This window comes from Lutjanus erythropterus, chromosome 10 (genome assembly GCF_056507025.1).
Source record: "Lutjanus erythropterus isolate fLutEry1 chromosome 10, fLutEry1.hap2, whole genome shotgun sequence".
In the NCBI taxonomy this organism is placed as follows: Eukaryota; Metazoa; Chordata; class Actinopteri; order Lutjaniformes; family Lutjanidae; genus Lutjanus; species Lutjanus erythropterus.
The window spans coordinates 1376469-1404200 of NC_139326.1; the positions used below are offsets into that span (position 1 = coordinate 1376469).

Sequence of the window (27732 nt, forward strand, 5' to 3'; positions counted from 1 at the left end):
GGGAAGCTCTCGCGAGTTTTGTATGGGTTGTTTCCTCATTGTGCACTTTGTATAAACTAATTGTGTTTTACAATGTGATAGCGATGTGGTTAATATCTGATTAGGTTAAGGGACATAAAACACTTGGTTAGTGTTAGAGAAAGATCCTAGTTTGGGTTAAAATTGTCACTCTCGCGAGATCTTTCACGTGTCTGAGGTTACCATCTGGACGGGACAGTTTCAGAGCTGCTGCTGTAGCAGAAGAAGAAGAAGCTGCTGCTGTAATGGCGGTGCCTCGTCGCTCCTCGCAGCAGCAACAACAGCAGAACACCTTACAGTCTCCGCCGAGGAACAGCTCTCTGTCGGCCGTTCCTCCGGCCTCTCCGCCGATGGCTCTGCTCAGCTCGGCTGTCGGACCACCGGAGACGGAGAGGGAGTGCAGCGGGGGGGTGGACATGGCTTTGGCCTCCCCGGACCTGCCCGCCCCGGTCCTGGCGAGCAGCTCCAGCTTCACCACGACGACCTCCGGCGGGGGCAGCAGCGTCTCCAGCCCCGGCTCCGGAGCCGCCAGCCCCACTGACGGCAGCAGCGGCCTCGGCGGGGCCTTCAGGGAACTGTTCGAGGCCTGTCGGAACGGAGACGTGTCCCGGGTGAAGAGACTCGTCGACTCGGTGAACGTTAACGCAAAGGACATGGCTGGACGGAAATCTACTCCGCTTCACTTCGCTGCGGGTAATGATGATGATGCTAACGCTTAGCTAATGATAGAACAACGTTAGCTGACAGCAACAGCTAGCTAATGTTGTGTTTTGGTCAACGTGTTTACTGCTAAATTTGTCTTTCGGCCTTCAAACAACGTTAAATAAAAATTGACTACAGTTTACAACGTCTGAAACAACAGCTTAGCAATGCTAACAAGCTAATATCAATTTAATTTGACTGTGAAACTTCATACCGTCAACATTTCTCGATTGTAGCCACTCATAACACACAGCTCGGCATCACACACGGTCAGGATAACACGGAAACATTTATTTATTTATTTTTGTATTTTTAGCAAGAAGTTATGTTTGTTAATTAGCGCCAGAACAAAATGAATACACAAACTCTGCTGTCATGGCTCAGTGGGGTGTTTATACCAGGGTTATTTTCATTACAGTTGCTAACATTCAAGAATAGAAGGATATATAAGCATAAAGAAAGTATAAGAATGGAAATTGAAAATAGCAAAAAATATACAACAGTGGTACACTTAATAGTGTAAAACTAGGAGACCAGGAGCCAATTAATAAACAAACATTAATCATAACGTTTAATGGCATTTTAACCGAATTAGCTTGGAACAAGGTTTGACAGATAAATCAGCGTTACTGCATTAATATAGGGTTGCAATTAACGATTCATTGTCAGTTAATCTGTCAATTATTTTCTCAATCATTTGATGATTTCTTTGGTTCATAAAGCATTAGAAAATGATGAAAAATGTTGATGTCATGGAGAAGTTAAGAAACAAAGCTGGAATCTGAGAATTTTTACTTTTTTTTCCTTAAAACATTACAAACAGTTTGTGATTAATAGTTGACAGCTAAATGATTAATTGACTGATCATTGTAGCTCTAGTTTTTCTATTTTTTGAGAATAAGATTTGTAGGCCAGTGCATCTCTGCCGCACTACAGTACAACATCATGGTGCTGTTTTGTCACAAATTTTACCTTAATCATAAAATCACAGCCTCTGACGTTTGTATATTGCACTTGACCTTACAGTGATTTTGTAAATGATTCAGTTAATTGTGCTGCCTTAGATACCGTCAACATCTCTCATACACAAATCCCTCAGAATATAACATACAGCAAGGCAACGCAAAACAGTGTCTGCCTTAGCGAGGCCAGCAAGGAAACATTTATTTCATGTACAATATTAGTTAGAACTGCAACTGTTTTGTGTGTTCATTTAGCATCAGAACAACGTTCATGTGGTCATTCTGCTGCTGTGGAGATCAAAACTAGAAGTTATGTTTATTCTGATGTTGCAGTGCATCAATTAGGGTTGTCTCATAACTTAGTAAAAATGTATTTGTTTTTCTAGGGGTATTCATCTGAATCCTACAGTCTCAAAGTTTTTATATCTGTAGTGATGTAATTTGATGTAATTGCTCTTTCAGGTTTTGGCAGAAAAGATGTGGTAGAGCACCTTCTGCAGACGGGAGCCAATGTTCACGCCCGGGATGACGGAGGACTCATCCCCCTGCACAATGCCTGCTCGTTCGGCCACGCAGAAGTTGTCAGCCTGCTCCTGTGTCAGGGCGCAGACCCCAACGCCAGAGATAACTGGAACTACACTCCGTTACATGAGGCTGCCATCAAAGGAAAGATAGACGTTTGCATTGGTAAGGATCCCTGTTGATCATATCTGCTCATCTGCTGTTAATGTTTTCTGTGAGGCTGTTTTAGTCTTCAGCGTCATTAGGTGAAGTTTAGCATAGTTTCTCGAGAAGCCTGACAACTTGATTGAGAAGTCTGACTTTGAGACAAAGGTTTTTATAGAGAGGTGGTGATAGATGGAAATGTCATTTAGCAAACGACCAAAAGCTTTGTTTTTCCACTGTTGAGAGGTTTGATGTCGTTTACCACCTAGTTTTTAAATATGATCAGTGCAGTGGCTGACACAGAAAGGAAATAAGAATGATTAAAGTTTTCTCTGTATCCTCATCTCTGTCGCTCTCTCAGTGTTACTTCAACACGGAGCTGATCCAAACATCCGCAACACTGACGGCAAATCTGCTTTGGATCTCGCTGATCCTTCAGCCAAGGCTGTTCTCACCGGTCAGTCCCTCTCTGCTGTTTATCTCTTACATGTACATTTGATGTATTTAACCAGCATATTTACAGCAAATTACATCTGAACTCTCACATTTTTTCCTTATTAAACAGAAAAATACAATTGAACATCTTCTGTTTCTCTACTTTACTAAAATGAGCTTAAATTGCCTCGTTAAGTCCGTACAGCACACTTAATTTAAACTCAAGAGACAGAAACCAATTAAAACTCACCAAAACAATCTTGGGTCAGTCTTTCCGCTGTTATCACCAACTTTTGCCGAACTTCTGTTTTGTTGATAATAAATCCAAGTTAGATGTGAAAATAGTCTACTCTACTCTACCTCTCCTCCTCCTGATCAGTGGGTGTGTACCGTGCTACTGAATGAGAGGGTGTCACTTATACAGACCATAGAATTGGCAAAATAAAATGACCAAAAATCACAGATAACAATCAATCAGTGAAGGAGTCACCCAGTTGCTGATAGTCAATATATTCGTCCAACCACTCGACCTTTCCAGGTGCTTCATCAACAGCCTTTTGTCCATGTTCTCTTTATCAACACCCCAACATTTCCACACAAACTTAGTTTTGTGTAGGGATGATCCCAACAACTAATTTCCCTGTCGATTAAACAGAAATTTAAATTTAGACTAGTTGACTTGCCTAAAAGTTAAATTAAATTAAATTAAATTAAATTAAATTAAATTAGTAAGGTGTGAAAACGGAGCACAATTTTTTTCAATTACGTTAAATAGTGTCTGAAAAAATATTGTGTGAATCACATTCTTCTGTAACCAAATAATATTTTAAATGGCACTGAAATGTGTAGCATTTAAAATGTGCTGTGCATTATGAACAGTGCACATGAAAAACATGACGACAACCCAGGTTCACATTAATATGCCTGATTAATGTTGATTTTCTAGATCAATTACTCAATATCATCTTTGTCCTACTTTCCACCTTGCTGGTTTTTGCATTAACGCAGGGACGGGGCTGCTGTAACGTCTTAGACATGACAGTTAACTGGTGTGGTGCTGGACACCAACATTTACCAAATGAACATGGGCACCAATAGCTTACTTACTGCAAGAGTTGCATCACATGCAAACATGTATGCAAAGTGTTTGTCATGCCAAACTCTAATCTGAATGATTATTTCCATCCAGGTGAATACAAGAAGGATGAACTTCTGGAAGCAGCACGGTGAGTGTCGGTGTCACTGGACATGAAACATATTTCCTGTTGGCCACAGTCAGACAGCTGCATCAGGTTTTAACCTGACTTCACTGTAAGAGGGAACATTTATAGCTGTGTTTGAGGCTACAACATGAAGAGATTAGTTACAGTGAGAAGCAGATTGGTTGACAGTATCAAACAAACTTATAACCACAGTTACAAACTATACAAGTGGGCAGTTTACATGAAATGTGGGAGAAATAAGCAAATCTTAAATCTGGTATGACGTTTAATTAGTCTCAAAACACATGCACATAGAAATGCACAGAGAGAGAGCAGAGTCATTTCTGCTCCATGTGCACAAATGCAGCTCCTCGAGCACTCGTTTTGGAGACCTTAGAGGCAAGGATGGAATCGACTGGCTGATCCTTCTGCTCTTCGATTTCTCACCTGTGGTCTGGTTATCGTAGCTTTTCTATCACCAGATATTTAGCGAGCTATGACAGAGTATTGTAGTTTAAGACGGTATATTCTATCCCTGCCTCAAAAGCCTCAAAATTCAACCTGACAAGCAAGTGAAAGTTGAGCTCATGTTCGTCACAGCTCTATGCTCAGTGGACCAGATTTGTTCCTGCAGTGCAGTAATGCTCCCTCACAGTGATGCTTTTCCTTTCCTGTGAAAACCGTTCTGTGCACTCACAACATGTAAGTGCCTGTTTTAATGTGTGCAGGTTTTGAGACCAATTGAACACTATTATCTGACCTTTATTAAGAAAAAAAACACAGAAATTAGTACTTTGTTTCATCCAGTATTGCATTCTTATCATCTCTGAAAGACATTTAGATTATGGAATCTCCAGGAACAGTGATTTTAATGGGGAATGTTCAGTGACACCATTTTTTTTAACTATCTGATTACAGGAGTGGAAATGAAGAAAAGCTGATGGCTCTGCTGACTCCATTAAATGTCAACTGCCATGCCAGCGATGGCCGCAAGGTAAATAAATGATAAACTGTTAAAACACTGCATCACACCAGGTGGATATCTATCCTAACACCTTTGATACAACATGTTGTGTAGGATGGAAAATCACTGTATTGCATCTTATTCATTTATTTATTTGTTAAGTTCATGTGAGAAAACAGTAATAAGGTTTCTGAGCCAAAGGGGTAAACGCCACATTCTGATAATAGCTGGATTAGTTTGTGTGGAGCAGGTATATAAAGAAGATTTGTGTCACTGGATTTGTGGGAGGGTATTTATTAATGGAGACCACTTTACCTGTGTGACAAACCACTGTCTAATTGTGCATATATGACTCTCATCAGATCATCCTTGACATCCATTTGCTTCTGTCGTAACGTCTTGTTTTTTACTTTACCCACCGATTCATCCTCTAGGTTCACTTCCTTTATGCTGTCAGGTGTGTTTTCACTATAAAAACGTTTGATTTCATGTAGTTAGGAAAGACAAATCCACATTTATTTTCTGGAACTAAAGCAAACCATTCCTTTATTTACAGTTTAGTGTTTTTGCTCATTATTTCTCAATATTGTCTCGTCCCTGTAATCGCTGTTCTTTGCCAGATTCCAGAGCGAAGCTGTTTGTGATCTTGAAATCTATGTAGGTTTATTTCTCTGTGTAACATCTGCCGTCGCTGCTGAACTCAATCCATGTTACTGGAGCTTGCTGGCTGATGGTGATATTTAGAGATCAGGGCAGTGAATCGCTGCTGAGGGGCTGGTACTTTACTGCAATCAGTGATAAAGTGAGTAGATCAGCTCAAATCACAGTACAATAGTTACTGAAAGGCTATATGATGTGTTTGCTGCCACAGAAAAGAAGCAATAAGTCTCTTTTTCTGTAACATCACTACAGCGTCTTCCTAAACTTTTCACAGCAGAGCTGCTCCATGAAAAACTAACTTAGCTAGTTAGCAGCTATGAGTCAGAAGGATTATTTCTATCCATGGCTGAAAAAGGCCTCCTTTAGCCCGACTCGTTAAGATGTTAACTAGCTAGCTTACTTTCAAAACAAACTAATACCACAAGTTAAAAATATTCTACTGCAAGTAAAAGTTCTGCATTCTAAACTTTATGAAGGTAAAATATATATCAGTATTACAGCAAACATTTACTGAAATTGCCAAAAGTAAATGTAGCATTAATCATTGTGCAGTAAAATGTTCCCTGTCAGTGTTTTTGCTGCGGCTACGATGTGTATGTTGCATTTTACTGCTGTAGATTGAACTCATTTTAGCTACTTTTTATACTGTTGGCTAGTTTAATCTACAGCAATGCATCATGGTCTATAGGCTCATCATATGTGTATAGTGCGATATATATTGTATATTTTGGAGTAGCCTAAAAATGTCTTATTTTTAAGCCATGTCACCCAGCCATAATATAATATAACATATTGAACTCTAGCAGTTGTAGGTCCACAGCAGCCACACTGACGAGGCTGCCCACAGTTTCTGTCGGCTTTGTGAACGCAGGCATCAGCTGATGCGATAACCTCAAAATACCAAATAATCAATGGACTGATTAATCAATCTATCGCTAACTAGAAGGACAGGAGATCAGAGAGGCCCTTGTTTTCCTATGCCAGCATTTAGCTTTGCTAATTTAGGTGTAGCATTATTTTTACATTTCATTCCTCTGTCATGTCAGGATCTGATATATTTAATTCAGTGTTTTTGTGTGGGGGTGGTTCTCATCATGGCTTTTTATTGGTCAGTCATTTATTACTTTTCCTAGAAATTATTGAAGTATTTCGTGTCTTTTCTGGGAAAATAGCTTTATTATTTTGTGAATGACTCACAAAAAGTGTAATCACCAGCTCCACTTTGTCATATAAATCTATTGTCACTAACAGTATATGAACAGACTTGCTTCATTCATTCCTAACCACATTTTCTTCCACAGCAGTTAAAGTATTATTAATGTTACTGCTTCTCTCCTTCCTTTGTAGTACATTTTGTTTGCATGACCTAAACCAGTATGCCAGTATAGATTTGGTCTGGGATTTAACCAGTGGACACCATTAACCAGTCCTTTCCACAGAGGAAGCCGGGGAGGACTGTGTGGCCTGGTGTCACATTCAATCTGAATCCATGTTTGAAGGATCAGTGATTTATAACTTGGTCTTGTGTTTCATTGATTGAAGAAGGGAGAAAAGAATATCTGTGAAAAGATACTGCCATTTTGTAATTTTTGTTTCGTTTTGTTTTCCGTGTGACTCTGGCAACATTTGTCGATCAGTCAACATCCCAAAAAATGCTGGTAAGTCGACCTTGATAACGGCCACTTGATTGATGCACTGTTGTGATCTTTTTTTTCTTTTTAATCCATTGTTTTTATTTGACCAATAAGCTGGCTGTCACTCGTTAATTGCACATCATGGACCTGGGTGTACGGGTCACTCATGTATCCTACCCTGATGCTCCTCTGTGTGTGTGTGTGTGTGTGTTTGTGTGTGTGCGTGTGTGGCATGTGACAGACCGACTGAGAGAGTGTGAGTTGGGTTGGTGTCATGGTGACGACTCATCTTTTTTGGATTTGGAGAGGAGCTCAACATGTCCACTGCCTGCTTTTCTTCAGCGTCTGTCCTCTCCTTGCACACTCACCCACACTTCTCCAACTTCCAATCACTCGCTCTTCAGTCAGTATCTGATCTGGCTTTTGTTTTATTCATTAATTGTTTTTTGACGATCACTCATGCATGCCTGAAGGCCTGCCCCTGTGCATTGTGTCGAGCGAATCCTGAGTTCATGTCTGTGAAATCTGTGTCTACTTCACTGTTGTTCCCTGTTGGATCAGTTGGTATGCAGTAATGAATGGACTACATGTCTCACCTGTCGTTCTAGTGCTATGCTTCCCTCCATGGTAATGATGTTTGATTGCTCGTGTTCATCCCACACTGAATGATGCCTTCACGATTCGACTCGTCCATCTGATTTTTGTCACTGTGGCTTGATATTAACCGTTTCTGGGTTTTATTAATCTCACTGCATGGAAAGTGAAATGAATGATGTCCCTCCTTCTGATTGTAAGCTTGACCTGAGCTAGACTTGTTTTGTTAATAGAGAAGAAATGCCACTGAAGTTGATTTTGCAGCTTTGCTCAGACTAACGTTTCTTTTTCTTGGCTGACATGAAGCCATTTGATTTGATCGTCTGATAGCTGCACAGATGCTTTCTTAAACACTCGTCCTGCTTATTGTAGCTTCTCTGCATCCTGTTACAGTTGGGCTTTGATAGCATTTTATTAATTATGTATCCAGTAATGAGTCCACTTGTTCTATTTACTGCATGTTCAGCTGGTTTTTTGAGGGGGAATTGTATGAGGTCCTGATCCATAGTCAGTGTATCGCCTACAGTAGATGGAGGTCGACACTGCCACTGTTTGGAGAAGCAGCAGGAGTACCGGTGTAGGAAGTGAAGCAATGTACTGCTGTGGACAGAGTCAGCAGCAACATGTATTATTGACATCTAAAAAAATCAATATCAGTTTAAGTCCATAATCAAGTTTGTTTTGAAACTTTTTTTATTGCAGAGTTCAGTATTGTTTATTACGAGTCATTTTATCTTGCAGAATACAGGAGCTGCAGGTTGATCGGTTTGTTTTATTGTATGACTTCAGTGTTTTAAAGGGTCTGTACAGATTCTGTACTGTTCTGTCAGTTAAAAGTAGTTTTACTCAATGAAGCTTGATTGATTTGAAGACAGTGATATTTGGCTTGTATAACAGTTTTCTGTCAGAAGAGTCTGTCTGACAGCGAGGTAAAGAGGTAAAAAGTCTAAATATAGTGTACACTTGAACTGATATTCGCTTCCTACACCGGTACTCCTGCTGCTTCTCTAAACTTTGGGCGTGTCGATCACCATTTACTGGAGGTAATTCACTGACTGTGGATCAGTACCTCATACAACCACACTTCAAATAACCTGAACTATCCCTTTAAAGTGCTGGCAATTATTTGTAGTTTAATATTTATGAAGCAAAACTCAAAGATAACATTCACAGAAGTACATTTTGTCTTGTTATGTTTTCTGTTTGGCTTAATGACTACATGAATGCACTGTACTGTTAATTATCCAAGAACCAGCTATCATCACCCAACTGTAATTCCCTCCCAGCTGTTTTGACTTTAATAGTCTAACAGTCGCTTTGGCAATTCTTTCTTGTCACCTAACAACATAAAACTTAATGTTTAAATTCTTGAGACCTGGGAAGAACGTTTTATTCTGCTGACACTGTCAAATGTAAGTGAAGGTAGATGAGTAATGAGGTTGAACTTGCCTGTTGTCACTCACTCAGGTCAGACACATTATCAACAGCAAATGAACTTTGTTGCTGGATTTGCCCACAAACTCTATTGACCTTGCATCATCATCATATCTGCCATTCATCTGCAACTCACAGAGCATAGCCTGCCGTAGCACATCGCTTCTGGCCCTAATCAGCCGCTTGCTCCCGTGGCCATCGGAGGCAGAACACATTAAACGAGCCAGAGATCCGCGTCTGCTAACAAGCTGTCCTCTCTTACAGTCCACACCCCTCCACCTCGCTGCCGGCTACAACCGGGTCCGCATCGTTCAGCTCCTCCTTCAGCACGGAGCTGATGTTCACGCTAAGGACAAAGGGTGAGACACTTTTTCAAAAAAAAAAAAAAACACTAAAACTTCTGTTTGTCATTCAGTCGTCATTTCTGACACTAACCTGAGTGTTTCTACCTGCAGTGGCCTGGTTCCTCTTCATAACGCCTGCTCCTACGGTCACTTTGAGGTCACTGAGCTGCTGCTTAAAGTAAGACGCACAAACACCTGCTTACACTTCTTAAGTTCACAAGTCGATGAATACATCAAAATCAAACTTGCCAGTTCGTACTGTAGGCAAGATAATAATTAATTGGTGTTGATTAATCTGTTGTTCAGCATGGAGCCTGTGTAAACGCCATGGACTTGTGGCAGTTCACTCCTCTGCACGAAGCTGCGTCCAAGAACCGAGTGGAGGTTTGTTCCCTGCTGCTGAGCCACGGGGCCGACCCCACCCTGCTCAACTGTCATAGCAAGAGTGCCGTGGACATGGCGCCCACTCCTGAGCTCAAAGAAAGACTCACCTGTGAGTTCACTCTGTCACACAGAACACACAGACAAAATACATCATAGGTTCAGTGCATAAGCTTAGATGTTGGCAGTCCTTTACAGAGAGCAGCAATATTCTCAAATATGCAGCCTGACATCACTCATTTTAAAAATCAGACGTTTGAACACACGTCATTTTCCGTTTATTTGTGTTTCTTTTCTCTGTAGATGAGTTCAAAGGTCACTCACTGCTGCAGGCAGCCCGAGAGGCAGACATGGCCAAAGTGAAGAAGACACTCGCTCTGGAGATCATCAGCTTCAAACATCCTCAAACCAACGAAACAGCTCTGGTGAGAACCAAGCCTACCTACTAATCCTCCTTTCTTTATCTTCCTCATTTTTTACAAATTCTATTGATGCCTAAAAACATTAGAATTTGGAAAAAACACACCTGGTGAATTAAGAGTGATTTTGACAGCAACACTCTGTGGTTAGTTAACTGTAGTTACTGTCAGTTGTGTTTGTTTAGTGGATTTGCATTTACTTAAAACACTTTCCACTTTCGATTCCAGCACACTAATCTAATGTTGTTTTGTGTTTTTTAGCACTGTGCTGTGGCTTCCCCACACCCCAAGAGGAAACAGGTGACGGAGTTGTTGCTGCGTAAAGGTGCCAACATCAATGAGAAGAACAAAGAGTAAGTCCACAACACAGAGTTTTTACATTTTACACTGATTTAACATAAAAAGAGTAAAACCACTAATACCTCATATTACCGTATAGCTGTTCCCACATACGCACTCAGAACTTCATCCTGAGAATCAGGTTGGGAAATCATCAAAATGTGTTCACACATGTTGGAAATATGGTTCAGGTGAGGAGTCGCACCTGCAGACTGTGCAGCAGGAGGAGGACTCATCCACAGTGACTGTTTTTGCATATTATCAATACAGCGTCTCGAAATTAACAAATTGTAATGGAAGCGGCAGTGACAGTAGAAGTGGCTTCACTACTCGCTGCTCCAGACTCTGAGCTGCTCTCTTCACACATGAGGCTCACTGGAGGCAGACAGGGTTCAGTCTGGGCCAAAAAAATACAGACATTTATGTTCACACCTCCTCCTGCAATGTGACAGGCTGCTATATCATTAAGAGCTTTGTATGTGAGTAAAAGGAGCTAAAAATCATTTCTAAAAGAAATGGGGAGCAAAAACATGAGTCTCTTTTCCTCGTTTTCATTTCAAGTTTGGCAGCGAGTTTTGAACTGGCTGAAGTTTCCCAATCAGCCTGTTTGTTCGGCCAGTGAACAGAGTATTACAAAAGTCCAACCTACAAGTAATAAAAGCATGAATCAGTTTCTCAACATCCTGCTTTGTTAAGCAGCAACAAGAGCTAAACGTTAACTTTAAGTTTGAGCTCATTAAGTGCAAAGAAGAAAATAAAAATGAATCTAAAAATGATCTGTTAGTCCATGGTTTTCCTGGATGATAACTTGCTGTCTGTTGTGTCTTGAAGCTTCATGACTCCGCTGCATGTCGCAGCTGAGAGAGCTCACAACGACATCCTGGAGGTTCTGCAGAAACACGGAGCAAAGGTCTGTTTTTTTTTATTTTTATGTTTCCATTCAGCTCCGCCTGGTGTGATCTGACGAGTGTGTGTGTCTGTGTGTTAACTTGACTTCACCTCTGACTGCAGGTAAACGCTGTGGACACACTCGGTCAGACGGCTCTTCATCGAGCAGCTCTGGCCGGTCACATCCAGACCTGCAAGCTGCTGCTGAGCTACGGGGCCGACCCATCCATCGTGTCTCTGCAGGGTTTCACTGCCGCTCAGATGGGCAACGAGGCCGTACAACAGATTCTTAATGGTAAAATCAAACTGCTGCACTTCTGACTCGTCCACATTGTTTGTTTTAGGTTTGAGAATGAAAAATATATTTTCTAGCCCAAGATGAGGCAGGTTTAATAGTCTGAAGGATGCATGTCTCTTGAGTTTCAGTATCCGATGCTTAATGAATTCATGGGACAGATTTTAATGTAGGTTTGAAAAGTGCTTTGATTTTGAATAAAGTCTTGAAATTGTATTGCTTTCATTGTAAATTGCAACCTGACACAGGATACTTTTTAGAAATTAAAGAAATTAAATATGTTGGATACCGGTTCAGACAGGTAAAGGACGCCAAGTCAACTTACAGACAGGAGACACATTTTAAAACATGAAACTTTGTCGTGTTTTCCTTTTATTTGTCAACGCTTTGTAGAATTATATCACAAATATAATTGTGGTTGTTAGAATCACAGAAACACCTGATTTAATATGAGAAAGGAGTAAAATAATTATTTTGAGTGTATGTATAAATATTTAATTTACTGCAGTTTTAAGGTGCTGGAGGAGCTTGAAAATGTGCCTTGAAAATTCTTGAGAAGTGCTTGAATTGGACTTTAGAAAGGGGACTCTAGGTGTCTCTTACAAATGTCCCTTCAGAGGAGTCTACCTGATCAAAACAATAATCACAGGATTATATGATATATAGAAGTCCTGTTGGACAGTTTTACTTTGCACTGAATTTCTATCTTTTATTTTTCCAGAAAATGTTCCGACACGTAATTCTGATGTGGACTACAGATTTCTGGAGGCGGCTAAAGCTGGAGATCTGGACACAGTGCAGGTAAGTTCACGCTGTCTTCACTAGTTTATTGACTGGTAGTGGCTATAGTCAAGTTTTTGGATGAGTCTTTCATTTTTTAATGTAAAGATCATTTTCACTTGCTGGTTTTTTGCAGCAGCTTTGCAGAATTAATTATTGTAATAATATCATTTGTACCAGTGATCATTTTTTAATGAAAAATGTGACGGAATATGTTCGTTAACAACCTTTTTTTTTCATGACTAAGATGAGCTGATGACAAGATATCAGCAATGTCAGTAACCACTAACTGTAACTTAATCAACATGCAATGCTGGTGATGAAAAAAAAACTGAAATGTAGTTTAAAAAAAAAAAAATCCTGTGTTACATGTGAATCATATCAGGATCACAGTCAGGACTTGAAGTAACTCACATCAACTATGGAACAATAACAAAAAAAAAAACAGAGAAGCAGAAAGAAACTGAGTGATATTTGGGCCGTTTTCATTGGCTGTGAAAAAATATAGAATACCACAAATCTGAAGAGACACATTAAGGCTCACCACAAAGAAACTGAGGCAGGTTAATGAAACGTTAGATTTTTATTTTATTAAGGTCTAATAAGCTGGTTTGTAATGTGATGGTGTTACATTATGTCAGATGTTTTTTTTTTCAGCTGTACTGTATGTGAAGGATCCGTTTTAATGTTCATGTAAAGATAAGATGATTCTTTATTAGTTCGCTAACGGGGAAATTATTTATAATAATAATTTATCATTACCACTAAGTTGAGTTGCTAATCATCACATTGTTTCTGTGTTTGGCAGCAACTCTGCACCCCCCAGAATGTGAACTGCAGGGACCTGGAGGGCCGTCACTCAACTCCTCTACACTTTGCAGCTGGTTACAACCGAGTAGCTGTCGTTGAATACCTGCTGCACCACGGAGCTGACGTCCACGCCAAAGACAAGGGGTCAGTTCAGTAACCACCATCTCACACGTCTGTAATTCAGTGATGCTCAACTTGTGACCTATGGACCAAATCTGGCCCCTGATGGATCACCAGGTGGCCCTCAGGAATAAATTGATTCACAGAAAGCTGAGACAGATGTGCCAGTTTTGTATGATGAGTTAAATAAGGCTGTTGGATACAGAGAAGTGCAGAAGGATCAGACAGTGAGTTATCTTATCTGAAGAGGAGCAAAAGTTAGGATATGAAATGAAGATAATCCTGATTCCATAAATAATGATGTCAATCTAAAAAAAATAGGCTTAAATATGCAGTTCAGTCTGTCTCTGGTGGGAGAACTTTATGTTTATGAAAAACTCCAACATGGAACTTCCGGTGAGGCCATGCTTGAGGTGGACGCATAGTTAATTGCTCAGAATCAGTCGGTATCAAAAAATAACCCCCGAACTCGAAAACTTTAACGTGGACTTTGAGGGACAAGGTATGAGTGGGGGTAAACAAAAAAGAGAAGATACGAACCGCAGAGGACGGGTAACTGAACAACTAAAGCTCAGTAAAAAACAAATGGAGCCAACCGACGAGGAAAATGGCGACCTGCTAGCTAGCAGAGATGGCGGTGAATGTCAAGACAAGTTGTTTCGGGAATTGTCAACTATCTCAAATAACATTCGTGACTTCAAAAATGACATTCATTTAGCTATCTCCGACCTCAAAGGAGAATTAAAGAAAGACTTCAAAGACGAGCTAGCGACGCTGAGACACGAGCTAAATCAGAAGCTAACTGAAGTCGGGAACAGACTCCAGGGCCATGACCAGGTGATCGCCGAGGCAGAGGAGCGCATTTCGGACATAGAAACAAGTGGCGTTGCAACGAAAGAGGCTCTGCTGAGTCTGTTGAAAGAACAACGAAGGTTGCAAGTAAAAGTCACCGATTTGGAAAGCAGATCCAGGAGAAACAACATCCGAGTGTATGGTGTACCGGAGGACTCGGAGGGTGACTCTATGATAAAGTTTATGGAAAACTTGCTGACCACGGAGCTAACCCTCCCTGACGGTATGCCTTTGCAGATTCAGCGGGCTCATAGAGCTTTGACACAGAAGCCGGGACCTGACGCTACACCTCGATCCATTGTAATAAACTTTCAGCGGTACGATGTTAAAGAAACAGTATTGAAATTGGCATGGAAAAAGAAAATGTATCTAAATAACAAACCGATTTTCTTTGACCACGACTACGCATATGAAGTGATGGAAAAACGCAGAACCTACAGGGGAATTAAGAAAGCGCTGAAAGAAAAAGGCATCCGCTTCCAAACCCCATTCACAAAGATCCGGATTCACTGGAGCACCGGCCCACGGACATACGAAGATGCACACCAAGCTACACGGGAGCTACGCGCAAGAGGAATGGAGGTACCTGATGTCAGAGAGGACCCGGCTTCCAACCTAGAGGAGAGAATACGGAAGGCGTTCCCATGGCAACGAGCGGCCGACGGAGGAAAACAAATGGAGACACGAGTGAAAGAAAAGCTCCAAGAGTTTAGAAGTCCATCCCAATGCTAGACTGAATAACTGAGCAGCACAACATGTGAGTGGACTGGAAAATAAGGAAGGTAACCCGTCTTTTTTCTCCTTCTTTCTTTTGTTGAAATGACTGTAAATCACCGACTGAACAGAAAAGCAGTGTTGGACTTATTAGTGGATATGGAGTACAGCAGCAGATCTGTCACTACACCACTAAGGAGGGCCCCAGTCATCCAGGAGGGGGTTTTCCCTCCCCCCACCAACAGGGACCTTAGAGAGACAAGGGTTTCTCAGTTACAGGAAGTTTTCACATTTATTATGTTCATTGTAAATGTTTGTTCTTGTTCTATGTTCAATACAGGGGAGGTTTGTTTTTCTTCAATAAGGGAAATCTGTATTTACGGAGGTTATAGCCTTACACAACTTCAGATATAAATGTTTACATATAGGGACCATATAATGAATGTGATTTCTCTAAATGTAAATGGGCTTCGTAACCCAGTTAAACAGAACAAAATCCTTACTAAACTAAAAAGAGAAAACATAGATATTGCATTTCTGCAAGAAACCCACCTGATGGAAGCTGAACATGAAAAACTCAAAAGACAAGGGTTTAAATATGTTTTCTCTTCCTCAAATAGATCAAAACACACTAGAGGAGTAGTAATACTTATTTCAGGAAGAGTAACATATGAACACGTCTCCACTATAAAAGATAAGGAAGGTAGATTCATAATGATCCGGGGGAAAGTTGATGGAAATCTGTTTACTTTATATAATGTATATATTCCACCTGGTTCAGACTCAAACATTTATACCCAAGTAATTGAGAAGACTGCAACTGAAGCACAGGGGATTTTATTATGTGGGGGTGATTTTAATATTATGCTCAACCCAAACCTTGACTCAACTAGGATAAGAATATCTCGCCCCCAAAAAATAACAAAAAAAATTAATTCACTCCTATCAGAAATAGGATTAATTGATATCTGGAGACATCTAAATCCATTAGTCAGAGATTATACCTTCTATTCATCTCCACACTTAACATACTCTAGAATTGATTATTTTTTAATATTTGGAACAGACTGTAACATGGTACAAGACTGCCATATTGGAACAATGGACCTGTCGGATCATTGCCCACTCTACTTGTCTTTGAGAATGACATGTAGAATGAAGCATACACATTGGAAATTAAATCCTAGTGTATTGAATAATAACAGGACAGAACAATTTGCAAAAGAAATTCGGGAATACTTAGAATATAATGATAACGGAGAGGTGTCTCCGCCCATACTCTGGGATGCCTGCAAAGCGGTAATGAGAGGGAGAGTGATTGCAGTGACATCCTTTCTCAAAAAACAAAGGGAAGAAAAAATCAAGACTCTACAGACTGAACTCAAAAACTTAGAATCTGAACATAAAGAATCAATAGATCCAAAAGTTAATATAGAAATAAAAAAGAAAAGGAACCAGATTGAAGAATTATACACACAAGAAATTCAAAAGAAATTATTATACACTAAACAAAAATACTATGAAGGGGGCAGCAAATATTCAAAATTATTAGCATATAAACTAAGAAAACAACAGGCAGACAATACAATATACAAGATAAGAGATCCAAAAACCAAGAATATCTACCACCAAATTAAAGAAATAAAAGACTGTTTTAGAGTATACTATGAAAAGTTATATTCACAACCTCAAGTAAATACTGACCAGAAAATGGAGTCACTACTCAAATCCCTAAATTTGCCAAAACTTACAGAAGAAGAAAATACAATATTAGCTTCACAAATAACAGAAGAAGAAATCCACTCAGCTATTTCCAGACTCAAGGCTAATAAGTCCCCGGGTGCAGACGGATTCAGCTCGGAGTGGTATAAGAATCTGAAGGATGTTCTGACACCTATTTTATTAAAAACATTTAACTGGGTCCTGACAAAAGGGGAAACCCCAGAGTCATGGAAAGAAGCGATTATATCAGTTATACCTAAGGGGAATAAAGACAAATTAGACTGCGCAAATTACAGACCAATCAGTGTGCTTAATTTAGATTATAAATTATTTACGTCAATTATTTCAAAAAGACTTGAGAAAATTTTACCCAGAATAATTAATATGGATCAAACAGGTTTTGTTCTGTCACGTCAGACACACGATAATATTAGAAGATCTTTACAAATTATTAGACATATAAATCAAAATAAAATCCACGCTATGCTGGTTAGTTTAGATGCTGAAAAGGCATTCGACTCAGTTAGATGGAAGTTCCTTTTCAGTGTTATGGAGAAATTTGGTTTCAATCAAGTAATTATTAATACACTAAAAGCCCTCTATGATAAACCATCAGCTAGGTTAAAAATCAATGGGGAGCTCACGGACTCTTTTGTGCTGGAAAGGTCAACAAGACAGGGCTGCCCCCTAAGTCCAACCCTATTTGCAATTTTTATTGAGCCTTTGGCACAATGGATTAGGCAGAACAGTAGGATCACAGGTATAAACATGGCAGCAGGTGAACAAAAGCTGGCCTTATTTGCGGATGATGTGCTTGTTAGCCTTTCAAACCCAACAGAATCTTTACCGGTGTTGATGTCTATATTAGATGAATATGGGTCATACTCAGGTTATAAATTAAATGTGAGAAAAACTCAGGTCCTTAGTCTTCACTATGATCCCCCTCAAGGTCTCCGCTCCAGATACCATTTAGACTGGGACAAAAATTATATAAAATATTTGGGAATATTTCTGCCCTTAGACATATCAAAACTAGAAGAAATTAATTATGGCCCTCTTAAAAAAGAAATTATAGCAGATATCAATAGATGGAACTTAATCCCTTATCTAAATATTAGCTCTCGCATAGATTCAATTAAAATGAACATTTTGCCAAGACTTTTGTATTTATTTCACTCAATACCAATTGAGAAACCAGAATTCTATTTTCAGGAGTGGGACAAAATCCTCTCCAGATTTATATGGGCAGGGAAAAAACCAAGAATAAAATATAAAACTTTACAATTACCAAAGGAGAAAGGTGGATTAGCCCTTCCCTGTTTGAGAGACTATTATAGAGCAGCTCAAATTCGGCCACTAGTGGGATGGTGTACACCAAATTATAGATCAAAATGGAAAGAAATAGAAATGGCAATGGGGAAGGGACTACCAGTTAATAATTTGGTTGGAGACCCCTCAACAGCTAATCACCTATCAGACCCCAACAACCCATGGATAATTGGCTCGCTGACAGTATGGAATGAAGTAATCAAAAGTTACCAATTGAAGAAAGGAACTGAAATGTTCAAATGGTTTGCATATGATTCAGAATTTATGCCGAATAACTATGATATAAGTTTTAAAAATTGGATGAAAAATGGACTTACAGCATATTGCACACTCTTAGATCAGGATGGAGTTCTCAGCTTCCAGGACCTTAAAGAAAAATTTGGTCTACAAAATCAAGATCTCTTTAGATATTTACAAATCCGGGATTTTATGGGCAAAAAATTTCCAAGGGATATCATTTCAGGGAGGGATGAAATACTTAACATTTTTCTAAGAGCCTACAAGAATGCTACTCTTCAGAAAATAATATCCAAATTATATTCAGCCCTCCAAAACCTTAAAAGGGATCATACTTTGGATATCAAGGCAAGATGGGAAGCAGAGGGAGGCTTTATAGTCTCACAAGAAGAGTGGGACAGGATCTGCAGACAGCAGTGGTCAGTAACAAGTTCCCCCTCCTGGAGGGAATTCAGCTGGAAGAACGTGACTCGATTCTTTCGTACTCCAGCACAAAAGACCAAATATTCAACTCAAACTGCCTGCTGGAGGTCCTGCGGAAACACAGTAGCAAACCATTTTCATATTTTTTGGAGCTGTCCCTCTGTGGCTCCATTTTGGAGAGAGATTCTCAGGGTCCTGGAGGCTGTTTTCAAAAGGAAAATGTTCTTAAACTTTAAAGTCATGTATTTTTGTGATTTAGACAGACTGGAATATACAAAACAGGATAAATATCTTTTGAGAGTGTTGATAGTGGGATGCAAAAAGGCCTTGACCAGAAAATGGCTTAAGAAAGACAAACCAACAATAAACGAGTGGATTGATATAGTTTATAATATATACGTGATGGAGAGAATCACATTCAAACTAAGAAATCAAACAGATATTTTTGAAGAAAACTGGTCAAAATGGCTTACCTATGTGTCAAATGTAAGACCTGATTTTATATAAATGACAAAAGTAAGATCAAACCCCTTAATAGAAAATGATTTTCCCTATTTTCAACAGCAATTTTTTTATGTTTCTATATATGATGTACTTATGTTGTTTTTGCTGTCTTATTTAATGTCTAAATTCTCCTCGTGTACTGTTATGTTCTGTTGTATGTATTGTGCCCAATAAGCACAACGTGTTACTAAAAGAAAATTAATAAACAGTAAATTAAAAAAAAAAGAAAAACTCCAACATTTCAGTAATTGCATGATGGAAGATATTGAAGCTAAGCTTAATGTCGTATAAACCAAAGTAATTAAAAACTAAAATACATTTATAGCAGTAAATTATCGGATTTATCTTTGCACCTAGTTAAAAAGTTAGTTAATTTGAAAATAATTTTGAAAGAAAGATGAGGTATGGACCTTTAAATGTATTAATCTATTAGTTGTTAATGTATTATAATATTTTCTTTTAACTGGCCACCTGCCTTCTGCCATTTTGCAAAAGTGTGGCAATAGAAGTCTCTGATATAGCTTATATAATAAATGAATGTCAAAGAATTACTTTATTTTTATAATATTATTATGTTTAAGTGTATTTTGCTGCAGACACACATGAATCATCATGTGATTCTTCTGGTGTGAAGGTTTTAACTTGTTGTGTTCTCCCTCTCCAGCGGTCTGGTTCCCCTCCACAATGCGTGCTCCTACGGTCACTATGAGGTGGCTGAGCTGCTGGTCAGACACGGAGCTTCAGTGAATGTGGCCGATCTGTGGAAGTTCACCCCGCTGCACGAGGCTGCAGCCAAAGGCAAATATGAGATCTGCAAGCTGCTGCTCAAAGTGAGGATCCATTACTGTCATCTGTATTATCTGTCACATCCGTTACGTTAATTACTGTCCGGTGTTTATTGTGGTGAAGACGAGCGTGTGGTCAGTCTCACATATATAAAACAAGTGCAAAGAAAAACTAAACCTCTTCTGTTCAGCACGGAGCCGATCCATCCAAGAAGAACCGTGACGGCAACATGCCGCTGGACATGGTCAAAGATGGAGACACAGACATCCAGGACCTGCTGAGGGGCGACGCCGCCCTGCTGGACGCCGCCAAGAAGGGCTGCCTGGCCCGAGTCCAGAAACTCTGCTCCCCAGAAAACATCAACTGCAGAGACACACAGGGACGCAACTCCACACCGCTCCACCTCGCAGGTAATCCATACCAGCTGCTTCTTTGTCCTGAATACTAATAATTAGTAATAATACACTCTGCTGATGTGGCCCAGAGAAGTTAGTGGACTTTGGAACTTTTGTCTCGTCCATTCTTTCAATATTAGAGAGTGAAAAGCTTGCAGCGTTGTCTCTGATGCTGTTTGTGCTCTTGTTATTAAAGGTACTCAGATTGATCGGCCATAGATCGCTACCGGCTGATATTTATTTTAAATAGTCTGATTGATGCTCTATATAAAGGCTGGTCAGGTGACAAAGCAGCAGGGTCTGCAATTAACACCCGCCAAACGTCAAATGTGGGTAGATTTTCTGCTTAGTGAGTAAATTTCTGAAGACTATCTGCTACACTGAGTTTCAGTTTTCATCAGTGGTAACTTGACACGACTTCTGGACCCCAGCAAACATGACCGTAAAATACAGCAGGTACCTGAACATAAAAACAGACACAGGACAGAAACTAAACTTCAAACCACAGAGCTAGCTTCTAGATTTTTCTTCAGATACTTTTAGAAACATCTTTCTCTCACACGAGTTGAGTATCACAACACTTACTTGTTTGAGGAGGGGAAAGTGGGGTTAACAGCCTTTGCTGCAGTCGATGAGATGTCACCGCTTCCTGTTTGGAGGCGGGTCGGGGTCGCTTTGGTCCCATTCCAGAGTCCATCTCTGGCACAACTCGGTGTGATACGAGTGTTAATGGAAAAGCAAATCAGTGCGGCACGGTTTGAATCTGAGCGGTCAAAAGTGCAAGTGGAAAGGCCTCAAATGAGACGACCTGGTTAATTAAAGGTCATATATTTGTCACACAGAGTTTTAAAAATACATTACATTGTAATGTACATTTTCATGCTCTGCTTCTTGTTCCTTCTCAGCTGGTTACAACAACCTGGAGGTGGCTGAGTATCTGCTGGAACACGGGGCTGATGTCAACGCACAGGACAAAGGAGGCCTCATCCCGCTTCATAATGCTGCTTCTTACGGGGTCAGTCTCAACAACATGAACACATTATTTATCTCATGTCACACTGTGAGGTTTGAGCTTAAAGCTACAAGAAAGTCACAATATGTGACCAAATTATATTTGTTATGTTGGTGGTCTGTAGATAATATCAATAAGTGATTATTGGTTCTGTGTTATTGAACGTGGACTCTGACTGTCCTCCTCACAGCATGTGGACATCGCAGCCCTGCTGATCAAGTACAACACGTGTGTGAACGCTACAGACAAGTGGGCTTTCACGCCGCTCCACGAGGCGGCACAGAAGGGTCGCACGCAGCTCTGTGCGCTGCTGCTGGCTCATGGAGCCGACCCCACCATGAAGAACCAGGAGGGCCAGACTGCCCTGGACCTGGCCACGGTAAACACACACACACACACACACACACACACACACACACTTGAGCTGATAAATGAAAATGATAAATTCAGTAGGTACCCTTAAAATTATCAAGTTTGATACCTAATCCTACTGACAGCTGAGGAATTTCTGTGACATAGAATTTTTAGGCACAGATAGGTGATTGGAAATTATTTATTTTACACGTCATAAAATGGAAATGTCTTTTTAATTCAGTTGTTCTGTAGTTTCATGAGGGTTGTACTGCTACTTGGTCTGTTCTCAGTCCGGTTCCTTTTAACCAGCATTTCTCCTCCTTCCCTGCAGGCTGATGATATCCGGGCCCTGCTGATGGACGCCATGCCTCCGGACGCCCTCCCCAGCTGCTTTAAGCCCCAGGCCACAGTGGTCAGCGCCTCTGTCATTTCGCCCGCCTCCACGCCATCCTGTCTGTCAGCCGCCAGCAGCATAGACAACCTGGCCGGGCCGCTCACGGAGCTGGCCGCTGCTGCCACCGCCGGATCCTCAGGAGTGGCAGACGGAGCCACTGGAACCGACCGCAAGGAAGGAGAGAGTAAGTGTTTCATTTTTTAAAGCTGGTGGACACAAAAGAATATAAACATGGAACATTTGTGTGATTTCTATGAGGAAAATGTGCATAAATCCTGTTTGACATGATGTTTTTCCACAGTGGCAATGCTGGACATGAATATCAGTCAGTTCCTGAAGAGTCTGGGCCTGGAGCACCTGAGGGACATCTTTGAGAGGGAGCAGGTCAGCTGTCTCAAAAATACTTCATACACCTGATATTTTAAATGCAAACTCAGCATGCAGAAACAGTCCTGTTGCAATATGTTAATATCATAAAAAGAGCACATCTGTATAACTCCGGTGTGTGGTGCTCTAAACTTTTCTTCCTGCTGTATTATTTCTTTTTCCAGATCACCCTGGATGTTCTGGCTGACATGGGTCACGAGGAGCTGAAGGAGATTGGAATTAATGCCTACGGCCACCGACACAAACTTATCAAGGGTGTTGAGAGGCTGCTGGGCGGCCAGCAAGGTCAGTTCACCAAAATCAGACCTTTTAAAAACCTCAAACCTGCAGTAAAATATTTTATTTCTTCAAAAACAAAGTCAGGGGAAAATGTGGCACTCCACAGCAAAGGACTGTGCATTGAAGTGTTGCAATATACCATTATTGACAACAGCTGTGTCAAATTCATTATATACATATGATATTATCGGGTACATAATTCGGCATCTCTTAACTTATTGTATGCTCTTAAATAATTTCCATTCCAGCCCTAATTGTGTGTCATATTAACACAGTGAATAACTTTACTTGTTGTTTTTCAGGTGCCAACCCTTACCTGACATTCCACTGTGCCAACCAGGGCACCATCCTGATAGACCTCGCTCCGGATGACAAGGAGTATCAGTCTGTGGAGGAGGAGGTGAGTCCACTTCACTGTCTTCAGTCATTTTCTCAAATGAACTCTGGACATTGTCTGGAGCTGCCCTTTGCTGTAGCACCTACAGATGTGTGTCTGTGTCAGACATGTTCTCACCTACTGGAAATAGTCCATTAGTGTGTAGTTTGAAGCAGAGTACTGTATGCAGCCACTGTTCCTGTTTGATCAATGGACTGAGAAGAGTTCTGCAGGACTCATGGTGTTTGCATTGTGTGTCTTCAGATGCAGAGCACCATCAGAGAACACAGAGACGGAGGAAACGCTGGAGGAGTGTTCAGCAGATACAACATCATCAAGGTCTGAACCAGGAATCTTTACTTGTTCTGTCCGTTTAGCAGCTTTTATAAGGACGTTCTTAAGTGATGACGGTGAATTCTTTGTGTCTCTGTGTCCCACAGATTCAGAAGGTGGTCAACAAGAAGCTGAGGGAACGTTACACCCACAGACAGAAGGAGATCGCAGACGAGAACCACAACCATCACAATGAGCGGATGTTGTTTCACGGTAAACACACACACTGTCACACCATCTGTTTGTTCTGAGTGTGTGCATTTGTGTGTCACAGCATTGTTATCGCTCTGTTCAAAAATCCTGACTTATGATTTTATTTGTGTAACACACTGTTTGTCAGTAACATCATTCTGCTGCTGCCGTCATGTCGTCCTTCAGGTTCCCCGTTCATCAACGCCATCATCCACAAAGGCTTCGATGAGCGTCACGCCTACATAGGAGGGATGTTTGGAGCAGGGATCTACTTTGCAGAGAACTCCTCAAAGAGCAATCAGTACGTGTACGGCATCGGTGGAGGCACAGGCTGCCCGACGCACAAAGACCGGTCCTGCTACCTGTGCCACAGGTGACTTAAACATGAACCTCGACTGTCCGAGTTCAACTACAATTTCAAACTCAACCACAGCATTAAAAGATGTTTCGGTTGTAAATAAGGCTGCGACTAGTGATTATTTTCATTTTCATATGTAATTCTGTGGGTAGAAGAGACTGTCTGTCTGTGTCTGACCCTTCTCCTGTCCTCTGGACTCTCAGGCAGATGCTGTTCTGCAGAGTCACCCTGGGAAAGTCCTTCCTACAGTTCAGTGCCATGAAGATGGCCCACGCCCCCCCGGGACACCACTCAGTGATTGGACGACCGAGCGTCAACGGCCTGGCCTACGCTGAGTACGTCATCTACAGAGGAGAGCAGGTAAACACAAACGCCAGAGTGTGAGAAGTTTATTTCCCTAAATCCTGTTTATACTATAGCATTAGCAAAAACTGCATGTATCTATCACTTAAATTAATTCATGATTATATTATTATAATGATTTTTGAAATTATTCCAGTGTTGAGGAAAAGTGCTGCAGCCGTCAGCTGTGAATCAGGCTGTAATGAGAACGGTCAAACAGCGTCCACTAAAAGTGCTGGTTTTACCACCGACAGGCTCAGATTGTTATTTTAAGTGTCTGACAAAACTATGGAGGCAGAACTTTTTATTAAAGAGTAGGATTCATTTTGTTTAACCAGAAGCAGATGATTTATCACCAAAGCCACCAGACTCCGTTTACAGAAATGTTCATTTTATCATTTTAAAACTCACTTCATTCAAACTCAACAGAAACTAAATGAAACTCACCAAAACTGTCTTGGTTTGTTTCCACTGTTCCAACAACCATTTACTCTGGTTTGGTTGAAATCAGCTCCGTGAAAATATCAGGAGATGAACAAGATGGAGGTCAGACATCAGAGAGGCAGCACGGAGGAATGGCGTGCAGAGGCAGAATATTTCCACAATTAATATGAGTCCACTGATATGTTAACTGGACTGATATTATTGAATTAAGTGTTTATTTCAACCATAGAAGTGAAAAGACAAACTAACATGTTTTAGGTGAGTTTCACTTTGTTTCTGTCCAGTTTGAATTACAGTTTCTGTAAACAGAGTCTGGTGGTTTTGGTGATACCAGTAAGACAGCTGGTTCTAGTTTATAGGATCTCACTTTTTAAAAGTCTGTGTCAGATTTTAGGGGGATTTATTGTCAGAATATGTCAGAAATTGAATATAATACTCATGAGTATGTTTGACGGTTCACAGTTGTCCATGAGGATTACACTGGAGACGCTCTCAATACTGGACCAATTTCAAAAACTGTTGTCTACATTTGTCTCTTAGACACTAAAACACATAAAACAGAGTCCAGGTGGTAAAAATACTGAATTAACCCTTTAAACTGCTGCTGTTTCATTTTCACTTACGTTGCTGTGTTTTCCCCTCAGGCCTACCCAGAGTACCTCATCACCTACCAGATCCTTAAACCGGAGAGTGCAGCCCAGTCCGCTGCAGGAGCCGAGCAGAAGTCCTAGTTACTCACCGTTACACACAGAGACAGAGACTCCATGCTCGTTATTTTCTCCTTTGTATTGCAAATGCCTGAACACGTTTTATTGACCGAACACATTTCCAGTCTCCTGTCCAGTAGAACCCATGGTGACCAGTGCTTCATCAGCTGATATGCTGTATAATACTCTCCTCCTCGTGGTGATGATGACACACCGTTTTATTTTTATTTTTCATTTTGCATCGGCTGCATGTTAATAAGAAGCATGTGAGGCCCAATAGCGTGCGTGGGTTCGTTCTTTCCCCTCCTCACCAGTCGGGAGGGAGCTTGTAGAGACTTTGAAGTATCAGCATTAACAGTTTGCCACTTCTCTGTCGCCTCATGTCGCCTTGTGACTGTGCAGAATCACCCACCCCTCACCTTTACACACACACACACACACACACACACACACACACACACACACACACACACACACACACACACACGGTCGAAGCCTGTAACCTGTGGACTACTACTGCCCCCCTGTGTCTGGGTTCATCCTGTACAGAACGGCCTCTGGTAACTGTGATTTTAATGCTAACCTGTAACACTACCACACAGCTAACAGTGTGTCGTTGCTCCGCTGTAACGCTGACTTCCTGACACTACAAACACTGAACTGAACTGTTTTTTAGTGGTTTTATTATTCAGGGCTGGACACACTCGGTGGAGACAGGGCTTTCTGTCAAATTATGAGTTGAGCCTCTTTTCCTGTCAGTACGGTAATGATTTGTAGGAGAGGATGTGAGGCATCGGACTGACACGAGGCCGGACTGGAGGAGTGGACGTTTGTACACTAAAAGCATCACACACGCGTCTGTGCTCCGTCACAGTCGAGTCAGTAACTGTCCCGAGTGTTGAAATGTGCTCGTGATGCCTCAGGTCAGGTGAACGGCTGACAGCCAGTGACCTCATCCTCTGAGCATCCTCTCTGTTGCCATGGTAACTCACTCACAGACATCCCACACGTAAGGATTTGCACTTTTACATAGAAAACCTATTTAAGTTATTTTGAATTTAAATTGCAAAAATTTGCGGGAAAAAAATATTTGTACAGGTTGTGTAAATGGTTGTGTATAACTGTCGCTGTTTAACAGTATCTCTGAGTTCGACTGTAAATGACATGAGTTTTCCTTTCATGCCTTCTTGATTCTCCCGACTTTTTTTTTTTAATAAATGTCCCATTAACATCTTTATCTTTGTTGTTGGATTATTTTAAGAAGGTTTTTAAAAGTCAGTCTGTTGTTGTTGAATGTTTGTAGGGCTGCAACTAACAGTTAATCTGTTGATCATTTTCTCAAGTAATCAGTTACTTGTTTAATCGATAAAATGTTGATCAGTGTTTCCCAAAGTCCGATATGACGTCCTCAAATGTCTTGTTTTGTCCACAACCCAAAGATATTCAGTTTACTGTCAGAGAGGAGGAAAGAAACCAGAAAACATTCATATTTAAGAAGCTGAAAACTGAGAATTTGGACGTTTTTCCTTAAACAATAATAATAGTTGACAACTAATCATTCAATCGTTGCAGCTCTAAAGTTTTCCATTTGATATCTCACCTGAAAAAATGTAAAACCTCTGCAGTTATAGTACAATTGACTATTTTTTCATACAAAGAACCAAATGCAGGGCTGCAACTAACTAGTTTCATTATCCATTAATCAGAACTATTCATATCATATTCATATTTTTTTTCATTTTCATTTTTATCAATTATCTCAAAAACAGCATTGAGCCAAAAGATTTATTTCAAATCATCACCATCCATCTGGTCTTCTGATCTAAAAATGTCTTTTTTGTAACCTGCTTGGACCAGTTAAAACCTGCCTGCAGGTCTTGTTCATTTCACTTTTAGTACAAACTGCAGCTACCCTAACAAAGTACACACTCTTGCATGTAGTCTA

The 27732-nt window shown here is 40.6% G+C and overlaps 1 protein-coding gene across 2 annotated transcripts; it reads left to right on the forward strand.

Moving 5' to 3' along the window:
* On the forward strand, nucleotides 1–27024 carry LOC146319759 (poly [ADP-ribose] polymerase tankyrase-1). Of its 2 annotated transcripts, XM_084727796.1 has the most exons (28): nucleotides 1–711; nucleotides 2145–2369; nucleotides 2710–2805; nucleotides 3973–4009; nucleotides 4904–4979; nucleotides 7247–7267; nucleotides 9536–9630; nucleotides 9727–9793; nucleotides 9922–10108; nucleotides 10300–10421; nucleotides 10677–10768; nucleotides 11586–11664; nucleotides 11766–11937; nucleotides 12659–12738; nucleotides 13526–13671; nucleotides 20093–20258; nucleotides 20405–20624; nucleotides 21515–21624; nucleotides 21812–22000; nucleotides 22307–22553; nucleotides 22671–22753; nucleotides 22921–23041; nucleotides 23338–23435; nucleotides 23676–23750; nucleotides 23852–23957; nucleotides 24123–24309; nucleotides 24498–24654; nucleotides 25725–27024. In XM_084727796.1, exons 1-28 carry the CDS (start codon nucleotides 264–266, stop codon nucleotides 25809–25811), a joined length of 3789 nt encoding a protein of 1262 aa, XP_084583922.1. In that variant the 5' UTR covers nucleotides 1–263; the 3' UTR covers nucleotides 25812–27024. The 2 variants fall into 2 exon arrangements, with proteins under 2 accessions (XP_084583922.1, XP_084583923.1); XM_084727797.1 differs by lacking the exon at nucleotides 7247–7267.
* The last annotated feature ends 708 nt before the right edge of the window (nucleotides 27025–27732 follow it).

Excerpts from the sequence above, each read along its gene's own strand:
- LOC146319759 (XM_084727796.1), top strand. The coding sequence starts at position 264 with ATGGCGGTGCCTCGTCGCTCCTCGCAGCAGCAACAACAGCAGAACACC. Across the intron at positions 12,739-13,525 it reads GAGATCTGGACACAGTGCAG|CAACTCTGCACCCCCCAGAA; the intron begins GTAAGTTCACGC and ends TGTGTTTGGCAG. Across the intron at positions 24,310-24,497 it reads TCCTGCTACCTGTGCCACAG|GCAGATGCTGTTCTGCAGAG; the intron begins GTGACTTAAACA and ends CTGGACTCTCAG.